General features: G+C 39.5%; 1 protein-coding gene across 4 annotated transcripts in view; it reads right to left on the minus strand.

The window, feature by feature from the left end:
* RPS6KC1 (ribosomal protein S6 kinase C1) overlaps window positions 1-12,263 on the minus strand; it is an 86,200-nt gene that overhangs the window by 17,775 nt on the left and 56,162 nt on the right. For 3 of the 4 annotated variants that reach the window (XM_066178289.1, XM_066178292.1, XM_066178293.1), the window contains 4 exons: window positions 11,956-12,003; window positions 10,232-10,364; window positions 644-2,221; window positions 283-372 (listed from right to left, as the gene is read on the minus strand). In XM_066178289.1, the coding sequence (XP_066034386.1) occupies window positions 283-372; window positions 644-2,221; window positions 10,232-10,364; window positions 11,956-12,003 (1,849 nt within the window). The remainder of the gene's footprint in view (window positions 1-282; window positions 373-643; window positions 2,222-10,231; window positions 10,365-11,955; window positions 12,004-12,263) is intronic. The other variant, XM_066178291.1, reaches the window with a different exon arrangement.

The raw sequence follows: 12,263 nt of genomic DNA on the forward strand, positions 1-12,263 counted from the left end.
TACTCGCACACAGGAAATAACTGGAAGAAAACAGAACATTCCTAACCTGTTTAAACAAGACATTCAGTACAATTACACGTTATGGAAATGACATAACAAACACCACCACAGTTAAACAATAAAGCAGTTATGAGCCCTGTAGCTTTTTAAGACATTAAGGAAAAGAAGCAAAGAAAACTCAGATATTGCATGGTCTCAAGCTGTATGCTACAGAGACTAGATGAGAAAATGAAATCTGCTAATCTACTTTCCAAGTGAAACATTGTAGGTGATTGCTCTAACCTGGGGCACAGTACATTCTCTCTATGGCATCGTTGTCACAGGAATCTTCAACCTCCCTCCACCTGCTAAAATACGTTAGCTGAATGTGTCCTAAAAACAAAACGACAGGAGAAATCAAAACATTTTTCCCTTCCATTTTCTGCAGAAGTGAACTGTAATTACTCCTTTTGTAGCTAAAAACAGTATCATTAAGAATAATGGCATCATTAAGTACTAGAAGCTATTACTGGGGGTGAATTTGCTGCACTGATAATGAAGCTCTAGACAGGAAATGAAGATACTAATTACAAGATAAAACGCCTACTCAGTTAATTGGAAGCAACAGCGAATAAAAAGAAATGCATTTGCAAAAGTTCCTGACCTCTATCATTCAATAAGATGTTGTTTGGGTTCAAATCGCGGCACACAATTCCTTCTCTATGTAAAGCATCAAGGGCTACCACCATTTCAGCTGCCCATCTTTGAATGCAATCCTCTGGGATGTTAAACCTGGAGGTTAGCGCTAATCTTTCGTCGAGGTCCTGAAAAATTTGATGTATTTCCTTCTGCCCTGCTCCTGCTATTTTGTTTTCCTTCTTTGGTGCAGTCTTTTTACTTTCAGCTGCTGGTGACACAGCCCAGTCTGTCTCCTCTTTCCCGCTGTCTTCAGCTTGATTGGAAAACAGCGACACTCCTTCCTTCCTTAGCTCGTCTGTGTCCAAGCTAACCTCGTGAGCACCTGAGAGCTGGTTGGAAATACATGAACTTTCCTCTTTGCTCGCCATGCTTAAGGAGCAGGCCCCAAGTTCTTGGAACAGAGCCCCATCTTCTGAAGCACCTGCCTCTTGGTCAGAGGTGAAGAGGGTCCCAAGTGCTCCCTGAGTGACACTGCTTTGCTCATTCGCTTCCTTGTCGGCAGGATCGCCCACTGCTGGTGCCACGTGATTTGGCTCTTGATCGAATGCTTTGCATGGCTCTGCAGAATTATTTAATTGCAAGACATCAGGTGTTTCTAACAACTTAACTTCTGATATGTCCCTATCAGATTTTGTAAACTTGGCTGGCCTTGACACGGCTGGTTCCTCTGCTTCATCAGACATGCCTGGTAAGTTTATTAGGAGATCAGGCCTTCCTTCATCAATGCTATTCACATCATCAAAAGCAGCATCCTTAAAGGAGATAACTGGCACAGAGTCATTTGAACCCCTGCTCACGGTGTCATGAGCTTTCACACCCATTTTGCTCTCCAGGGCATCCAAGCTTCTGTCATGATCTGGGACAGAAAACAATGGCTTTAAAGGCTCTGATTTCAGGCTATGTAATTTTTCTCCAAACTCAAGCCCCAGGAGCTCACTGGTGCTATCTTTGCTGTCTATCCTGAAGAGCTCCATAGGGCTGTTCTTGGATCTAGTTAACGAGTCCAATATCCTAGTAGGGCTGGCTATTTCCGGCTCGGCATCGTCGATGAACAGCTTTCGTTCCTGAGGCGCAATCTGGGAGGTGAAGCTGTCACTACCAACAACACCGCACTTCTGCAAGGAACTCCTCTCTTTGGTATGCAGCCCTTCACTCTCTGCTTTAGCCACTGGTTCCTCATTTAGGGAGCCAGAGTCAATTTTTTCCTGCCCGTATTCATTGCACAACGTTAAATAACTAGTGGTGCACTCTTCTTCTGAGCTGGATGCCGAGTCCATCCACTTGGAACTCTCCTGACCATCTTCCTGGATGCTGCTGTCATCCTGAGAGCTTGGTGTCAGGCTGCTCCTCAGTGGGACCACCTTCAGCATGCTCTCCCCATAGCTTTCTCTGGAATCAGTGCTGCTACCAGTTTCTTTAGGACTAGGCGTTGGTTGCTCCAGGTAAATTTTAGTTGAACTGGGTGTTCTGGATTCAGGGATTTCAAAGCTCTCTTCAGGACTTCTGTTTAGGAACTTACTGACATAAGACCACAGTTTCCCTCCTGAAAAAAAAAAAAAAAGAAAAAAGGGAGGGGATCTCTTAATTTCACTCAAAATAGAATTCTTTTTTATGAAGCAGGAAAATATCCTCACTGTCACTATAAACTCTACCTTTATGTCCACAGAGTTATTTGGATCCGCTGCCTCAGCAGGAACTAATTACAGAGACCACAACTTGCCTTTCACGTAGATTTGTATTATTACATAAATATTTAAAGAGCTGAGATTAAGTTGCTGCTTGTTTTTAAACCTCAGTAAAGTCTCATTTCAGAGTGTGTCTCAAGTTGCACAGTGGTCACTACTCTCCACCTGCTGCCTCAAAAGAAGCTAACACTAGGGAAGATCAAATTGTTTAGTGCCCATCACCACTTCTGCCTACACTGAGTAATTCTGTATCACAGCTCTAAACTCATCAGCAACATTAGTGGAAATGGACTGAAAACTAAACAGCAAGTTCAGTAAGGGAAATTACCATATTAGCAGGATATTTATTTTAAGGGTCTGTGTATGTCTTTGAAGAAGTTTTTAGTTAAATATTGGTATATTTCTTCCATTAACTTTAGGATTCAAAAAAAAACTTTTTATGCTCTGCTGCGCCACACAAGAATTTATCAATACTTTAAGTTACACAGGCAAACAGCTCCTCCACAGCATCTAAGAAAACTGTATCTCCAAAAATAAGTTACATTTTAAAAATACAAACGAGGACTCTTCATGTTTCCTAATGCTGCACATATTAAAAAAAGCTCACAGATTTCAAAACACAATTTTAGCAAAATAAATCAGGAAGTTACTGTACCTCTTATATGTGCTAAAGAATTTGGCTTAAAGCTAGAAAGTCTCCTTTGATAACTTAGGGAGAAATGCAATGTCAAGACATTTCAACTTAAAAGACTGTACAGAAACTCTGGAAAATGCAGGAGTTTGAACAAAATCTTTGTAAAAGAAAAAATAAGTATCCATCCCACCGGGCATCTGCAAAGTTGGTGGGTCTTTTGTTGGGTTTTTTTTTTTACTCATTTGGATAAAACAGAGTTTTATATTTTTCCAAAATACATTCTTTATTAGTTTGGGGTTTTTGTACTCTCTTCATCGGGAAAAATTCCTTTAAAAAGTACAATAAAAGAGGAAACTATTTATCATTGCCTAGGAACAGATTTTCTATACTCTCAGGTATTTCAAATAAAACTTATCAAAGACAGAAAAACCTTGACACTTTAAAAAATTAATTTGAATAATATAATGTGAAGTTTTCCTGCCCTCCATCCCCCTGGCTAAGACAAGTCTTGTTTTTCAAGGGGAAAAAAATATCTCACTGGTTGTGGTATAAGTAAGTATTAAAAACACTAAGAGGGAATTCTAGCAGCTTGAGTCCAATGGTAAAAATGAAAATTTAGGTCTGTTAATCCACATGGTTTCTGCCACAAGCACAAACACAGTTAGCACCAGGTCAGGGTAACCCTTGCCACCTTCTAGAATGTGATGAGAAAGGATGCCAGGTAAACCAACAGGAGCAAAGGGAAGCAACGCTCACAGAGAAAGGAACAAGAACTGCTATATTGACCACTGTATGGCATAATCACTTTAAATTCTTACCCAGAGGTGCATTCAAAACATGCACCCCAAAGTGTGCCCTGCCACAGCAGCAAGGCACAACCCCTGTGTGGGAGTCCCCCCCCAGCAAAGCAGCAGCCCCTCAGCCCAGTGAGGCATGGCAGGGACTGACTCTGTGCCTGCCTGGGCACAAGTGACCCCAGGCCTTGTGCTGGTGACACCAGGGGCCCTGGCCCTGCCAGACCTGCCTCAGGAGTAGGATTTCACCCCTGTGAGAAGCAGGGAGTCCCTGCAGGCTCTTCAGGTGGGGCCACTTGCTTTCAACACAACATGTCACACAGCAGTGCAGCAGGGCAAAGGCACTCTGCCCTCTGAGCCCTGCAGCTTGCACTGCACTTCAGGATTACTGCTCTGCAGCTGATTCGGTGAAAATAAAAGCTGTCGATCCCATAACCACCAGTAATTCTTTTCTAGTGTTATACTTCTACATTTATTCACATTTTTGCTCTGAAATGGCTGGGAGATAAAAAAAAAAAAAAGAATAATAAAAACATACATATTTTTTACATATGTATGAAAGAGGCTATGTTATTCTCTTTTCCACACTTTTATCCATAACAATTAATTTCCTTTCCTAAAAATTCAATTAAATTACTTTAAGTACTATAATAAAACAACAAACCTTGCCCAGTTTATTAACTAGCCATGGAATGATTCAGGTCCATTTCATACCAAACAGCAAAATCTAATTTGAGAACCACACCCTTACTGCATTTAATAAAACACATAATTTAATAAAAAACATTACATAGTCTCCTCATCTCACTTGCATTAAGATTAATTAGTACAAGTTAAATATTTTCATCTACATATTATTAGAGTTTATTACCTGTGCTTCACAAACTTCTTATGAAAACACAAATCTCAGGTGTCAAAGCGTGCTCACAGACCATGACCCATGAAGATTCACATAAGATTTCTGGAGCTTTGGGAAGTGCCTGGCACAACATCACCTCAGCCTCCAGGCTTGGCTTTAATGCAAGTATGAGCACCATCAGCGCTTCCTCTGAAGGAAGTTGTAAGGAAAGGTCTTTCTCACAGAGGCCTGCCTTGAGCTTTGACCCAGGGAGGCAGAAAGCTCAAAACCTTCTTCCTGTGATCTTTTGTCACGTCTTTTTTCCCTGTGCCATTACTGGACACCAGGTGTGCTTTTACATGTGACACCTGAACAGCTCTCACTGACCCAGATGTTTTGTACCCCTACACTAAGGTAAGAAAGGGGTTGGGCTGTCCAGCAATATGAAAAATGCAAGAATTATCCTTGCACAACTTCAGTTTTTCACCTATTGACATGTCAAGCTGCAATCAGGACAACTCCTGTCTTCTGCTCCCTCCACCTCACTTCATGCAAGATTTCATGCAGCCTCCACTAGATTTGGGATTCTGTTTGGTTTACTGCAGCTTAAGAAGGGAGACCCAAGAAAGATTAAGGAAGGAAAAAAAGACATGTTGGGATCAATACTTCAAAAATCCACAGAAAAATCACTGGCAGATTTGAGAGGTTCAGTAAACACTAAAGTTGCAAGAGACAAAAAAAAGAAATTAATTTATTCTTCCAGTGTTCAGGAATTCACCACTGTCCACTTGTGAACACAGGGACAACTGCAACGATTCATTAGTTTTTGCAAATCTATTATCTTAAGTTTTCAAATAGAAGTTATTCATTATTAATGACTTGTATTTAAAAACCACAGTGGAAATGACTACTTACTGCAACTTCAACTTAAGAGTTAAACACAAGTAAACAAAATGAAAAAATTATGTCCAAATATGTTAACATACAAATATTTCAAGACTGGCCTCCTGGTCAAGTGGAAATACGTAAATAAATGCCATGCAATAATTGTGTTCTATAGTGAAAAACAACAATTTTATTCCTTTTTGAAAACGTCCAATCCAGGGTCAAACAAAAGTGATATTTGTATCTGCGTATGTAATTATGCCTTTATGAATGACATACTAATAATCTTTCCCCCTCTCCCCATGTGTTGTGTAAGATCAAGAAAACCCATTAGCAAGCCACACTAATATAGTATCAGGAATCCATAAAAACTAAAATTACAGAAATCAATCCAAACAAGTAAGCTTCAGTCATTGTCAAATAGCCCAACAGACTAAATAACTATAAAAGCTACGGTATTAAGCTAAACTTTATTAGTGTGTAATACAATTTCAGAACTATATTATTAATGTAATTAATTATTAAGTTTGTTTTCTTCTACCATCATCTGATTCTACAGTCAGCCTAGTTGAATCTTTCTGGTTTTATAAGCACATGAAAATCATCAAGTTCCACAATCTTCTGCAGTTATTCAATGAAAAACTTCTTATTAGCAGTGCCACACTTGGCCACATTTCCAGCATTCTGGAGCTTATACCTCTGCTTCTAGAGGTAGAATCTAAAAAGTTAGTGTCCAAAATAATCAACAGGTAATTCAGTATAAAGTGACCAAGTGATGAAGCTGACTAGGAGTCTTTCACGTTCTTTCAAACATTGCTGCAGCTTTTTTATTAACAGCACTTGATGTAGAAACACCAAAAAAAACCCAGAGGCTACATAGTATATATGACAGGCTAAAATGAAACCTAAGTGATCAGCAAATTTAGTCTCCTAAGCATGTTTTTGTTCCAGCTGACCAGAAAAATTCATGACCAGATGGATTCTTCCTCACCCAGTGCTCAGGCACTTCCCATTTCAGCTTCACATCCTGACAGACTGGCTGACTAAGGAGACATATTCCAAAATAAATCAAAAGCTCTTGCTAGCTTGGCCCATGAGATAATTCCCAAGGATGAAGTACGACAATTCTCACAGAACTGGAATGCAGCTAAGAATGCAGCAGTCACTGTATTTAGGAAATCCCAAACAAAGTCAAAGTGAACAACCCGGGCTTCCAAATAACTGTAACGTGATAGGGAAGAAAAACAGAGTACTGAAAGACATATGCTTGAATTATTCTCCAAAACTGGGCCCAACTCTCTACATCACTGCATAAGAATTTGTGTATGGCCCAGACTTCCAATCCTAAACCATGCACCTCATGAGAATTAATAGCCTTCCTTGCTAGAAAAGGAACGATTTCATGGTTTTCAAAGAACCACTGTCCTCCTTTTGAACAGAGACATGCCTACTGGTAAACTTCACTTCAATGCAATGGCTACAAAAAATGAGGCTTGCACAGCTCCTAGGCCAAAAGCAAAACAGACACACAGGCACTGCCATGGTACAACAACAATATTCCACAGCACTCACAGTAGAGTTGCAGCTCCACGTGAACGGGAAGCTGACCTCCTGCCTAATCTCTAACATGACAGTAGTTACAAGCACCAGAGTCCTGCATCTGCAGTCCTGTATTTCCAGTGCTGCTGGTGAACCTCTGCTGCAAAGTTTGCTAGTTTAGGCAAAGCTCCCACTTCCCAATGCACTTGGAGCCAAAGCTATTATTCCAAAGCAGCCTCCTGAAAAAGTCACTTGCCAAGGAGCGTATCACCTTCCCTACATTTTCTGATTGCTGTCAAATATTTACAGCTAGAATTATCTCCTCTCCTAACAACAAATCCCCAGCTTTGCAAGCCAGAGTGCTACTGTGGTGTTGTCTATCAATTGCTGCGTGCAACAAGCCTCTTCAGCAGGAAGTTTCTTGAGTGCTCTCCAGATTGATAGGAACTCCAGCTTGTTTATGCTTAAAGAGATTTGACAGCTTCTAACAGCCACTTAAACTTTGATGTCCCATGGAAGCCCCCCAGCCTATTTTTGAAGCATCTGTTTCTAAAATTTCTGTAGGTAGTAGTGCCAGGAAGAAGCGAGGCCTTATTAACATCAGATTGGCTCTCTCCCACACTAGAACTTGCCAAGTGCTTTCCAACAAAGCTACAAGATAACTTTATGGACTTTTGTGCTTCTGATGCATCCTTGAAGCCCCTCACTGTGGCCAGGAGAAAAATCTCTAAGAGAACCCCAAGACCTCACTCACCAATTCTAGGCATGTGATTATGATTTACCAAAACAACCAACCAACCAAAACCGTCTTCTTGAGTCTGTGGTCAAGCTTGCAGAATTCCACAGAAAACCTAATAGTGCTGCACTTAATAACACAGTTAAAATCTACTATGAGCAGGAAACAGTGAGCAGCTTAGCAAACATACACTGTCCATTCATAACATCAAAACCTCTGAATTTGCTACAATACAAGCCACTGCCCATTTAAATTAATATTTTACCCTTCAAACTCACAATGGTATAGCTAACATACCTAACATCACAAATCAGCCCCACTTAAAAATTTGACTGGAACAATCTTTCTTTCTTATTGGAATACAACTACTTGGAGTAGGAATATTTAGAGCATTCATAAGTCATGAAATAAAATCTCAAAACACTTATTAAAAAGTACTGTCTTGGAAATTTTTATCCTTTCCCAACATCAACTACAAGCACCTTCTCTATTCATTATCTGGTCTGAGATGGTCAAAATTTTAAGATAGGTTTGTCTATAGGGATTCCTGGTATTACTATCCTTCTAATTCTTCTAATACTACTAACATAAGACTGATCTGATCAAGACCATTGTCAGTGGGCTGAGCAAGCCTAGTCTGTATATGGCGCAGCATAATTTTAGCCCTATTTTTATTTATCCTTTATTCACATATATTTAAAAATATTTCTCCTGAATCACTTTTCAGCATCAGTCTCATAGCGGGCTGGGGTACAGAGGCCATAGCCCCAGCTCAGGATTTGGGATCAAGCTCCACACCTGCACTACACTTATTGAATACATTCTCCAGCAATTTATTCATCACTGTGTACCCCAGCTATCCCTCTTTACAACAGAATATATCACTCTCCTTCTCCCTTTGTGTGTTCTGAGCCCACGCAGTAGGTTCATGAAAACGAGAGAGCTCTGATCATGCAATGTCTCTATTTTTCTCACTGTTACCACAATAAAATTAACACTTCCAGAAGACTGTCTTTGTCGGCTGCTCACATTAGGCCTTCCTTAAAATTTCTGTTCTTACATCTGACCACTACTGCCAAGAAATTCCACTACTACTCCACGCACTTTTCCATCTGTCTCAAGGAAGAACATTCTTCCTAAAGAGAATAGCAAAACCATAGGACTTCAGAAACTGCAGAAATATTAGAAAGAGATTTTTAAATTATGTAATTATGCTAGCCTTAAGGGCAGCTGGTATCTGACGAGGGTTGTGGGTGGGTTTTGTGTTTCATTTGGGGTTTCTTTGGTTGTGGGATTTTAAAAATACTTTTTCTCCCAACAAAATCTAACAGCTTATGTGGACACTGCAGCTCAGGTGAGAATCTACCAATTATCCTGTGCATTATTATATACACACCTCAAGGAAAAGTGCTGCACTGTATAGAGCAGCACTGTAAACTCCCAAGATCACCATCAGGCACTGCTGTAACGTGAGGCTTTTCTTCCTGCATCACTGCTCATGGCAAAACCAAGTCACATATTGCAGAAATATTCATTCCTGTTGCAAAGCTAACTTTAACTGGCCTCAAATGACAAATTATTCATGAAAAAGCCAAAATCTAAGTTATCAGGGGGAAAAAAGAAATAATATTTCATGTAATAAAATTATCTTCTCTATCAGTCAGCTTAGTTCCTTCACATCATCCATTCTGTCTGAGTTATTAACACTTCTGAAAAAAAAAAGAACTATTAGCAATCCCAAAATTTATATTCTGCACTCATTCTAAACAAATATGGGTAATTACATTTAGGGGATATTTAAATCCAGGTGTTGGACAAAAAAAATCAAAATGCAATTATTTTGTGCCACCTGTTCCCTGTGCATTTAACAGGAATTTTATAAATAGTTTGAAGGCACAACTCTGTGGTTCTGCTTTGAACCCCTGTGTGATGCCACTAGCTATTTTCTTAAAAATCTAGATCAGTGCAATATTAACCAACAGGAAAATGTTCTTGGTTTTTAGCAGAGCTATTGAATTCTTGTGCAAATGCTTGACATTTTAACTAGAAGATGATGAAAAGATTTACTAGTCAAAGTTTACAAAAGTAGCCAAAGACTTTATCTCTGAGAGATAACTGTAAATAATGCAGATAGTTGTTGCAGTCAAAGCACTCCTCTCCAGCAGAAAATAAACAGTTGGAAGCTTTCAGTATTGCTACAGTTCAAGCAACCCATCAGGATTTGAGGCCATTAGAAGCAGGAATCAGACCCACCGCAAAATGAGAGGGGAAAAAGGACAGGGACAGAGGAACGGAGTGGGGTGTCTTACATGACATCTCTCTGGCACACTAAAAATATTTTAACTGGACGTATGAGAGATTAATTTGACAATGAAGTGCACCATTGATTCAAACTGAAAACCTTTGGCTCTTTTCAACAATATGCTTAAAGGAGAGACAAACCTTCAGCGTGCTGCAGCACGAGGAAGACAGACTCCTCGGAGATGATGTACTTGTGCAGACACACCATGTTGGGCACGCAGCGGGGGATGATGGTCGTTCTGCTCCTGCTGCACTCACTACTTTTCCTTAGACCCTGACAGAGAACAAAAAGGTCAGTTGTACCCTCAGTTGCCTTTGGAGCCTGCTGTGCTCTGTGTTTATCAACCAAACTAATCTATCCGAGTTACTCTGGGCTTCAGAGAAACCACTCATCTGCTGCTCTATGCCCCTCGGTCCCCCGAGGCTGTGCTGATGGCATCTGGCGCGTTTCCAGAGAACAGAAGATGGCACAAAGCTGCCATTAAAATCAATTACATGGGTCAATGTTTTTATTAGAATCTCTCTCAAACTAAGTCATCAGGATGACACTCACTTATTTCCCTGTGACCCTTTTTTAAAATTTTATTTTTGCGTGTGACCAAAAGACACTATTAAAAAAATTCAGTTCAAGTCTTAAAGACAAAAGGATGCCTTTGCCTCACAGGTAATCCTCACATTTCCATTTTACTTTACAAAAGACAGCAACCACCTCAATAAAAAGGAAAGGAAAGGATTAGTCTCCTTGAGAGGCAATGATTTTTGGGAGGTAGTGCAGGGATGAAGTTGCCAGAAGTGAAAAAATTGATGTGGGAGGGTGGAAGGGAGGGGAGAGAGAAAGAGAAAAAAAAAATTATGTCAATAGTGTGACCTATTACAATATTGATAAACATAGGCAGTTACATGGGAAATTCAATGTTACCCTATCTGCCAGTAGATAATGTGAGGTTCTAATACACAATATTCACAAATGAACCTTTATGAGAAACAAACAGGTTTGCTGTATCCTGCACATAGAATTTCAAAGGCCAATGCACAAAGTTAAGGTGGGTTGTAAGCCAGATCTGAAGCAAAGTTACGAAGTATTAACAAGTAATTAAAGCTTCATGTTTGGGACACAGCTTTTTTTTTTTTTTTTCTATCCTTCCTGCCACTAGCAGTGGAATTCATGCCAAGGGGAGCCTGAAGTAAATGGCCACAAAAACAATACTCATAACTAAACCAATTCTCAGCATCACAGATGCTCTAAGCATAGTGGGGGGTCTTAATCGGAACACTTTCTGAAACATAAAAGAGTAATGCAAAAAATTTTATTCTGATCAAATAACTGTTCATAAATGTAACGGGTTAGTAACATTAAACTCATTTATCTCAGACTATTGATGTAAAACGTAAGGAAACAAATTTGAAGAAGGCCAGTTGTGCATTTCATCCAGAACCCACTTTGGCCAGCAGGATATTCCTCAGCTAAAGAAGACTAAACACGAAGTGCAGTGGATGTGTTTAGACTAAGGAGAGTTTTCACCTTTGTCAGAAGTCCTGAGTCACCAGGGTGTTATAGATGTTTTAAGCAGCCCATTAAAAGTGTGACTCTTTACCAAAGCCCACAAAGGTGTTGGCCTCAATAACAGAGGCATCTCAGCTGACTAAACCAGCACATCTAAGCATTAGGAATATTAGAGAGAAAGGAATGCAACCAAATACTGACAAAAAGAATTCCAGAGCACTTAATATACGTACTACCACAATAACAATATGTTGCAGGGATATCTCTATAAATTACATACAAATTGATCTTTGTGTGGTGGTGTAATTCAGGAGGCCAAATAATAAAAGATTATTAATAAATAATAAAATATTTTACTCACCTTCAATATAAAAGTCTGCTGTGTTCTAGTGTCCATTACAAGCAAAACCTAAGCAAGAAGTAATCAGAATTTATTTAAGATTCACATGAGTAAGCTAACAAAACATTAAAAAAAAGCTGACTATTCTTATAAAGAAAGTGATATAATAAACTTAAAAATTAAACCCCTGCAGTATACAGACTTGACAACCAGTCTCTTTTAGCAAAGAAATGACTGTGGATATAGATCTCTAAAATTAGGGTAGCAATGAGAAAAAAAGAGTATTTTCTTAGAGGGAAAAGTGTGGATGGGTTTGCTGCAGAGAGAAC

The sequence above is a fragment of the Chamaea fasciata genome, unplaced genomic scaffold (genome assembly GCF_029207755.1).
Source record: "Chamaea fasciata isolate MVZ Bird 193981 ecotype frontalis unplaced genomic scaffold, bChaFas1.0.hap1 SCAF_3, whole genome shotgun sequence".
Taxonomy (NCBI): Eukaryota; Metazoa; Chordata; class Aves; order Passeriformes; family Sylviidae; genus Chamaea; species Chamaea fasciata.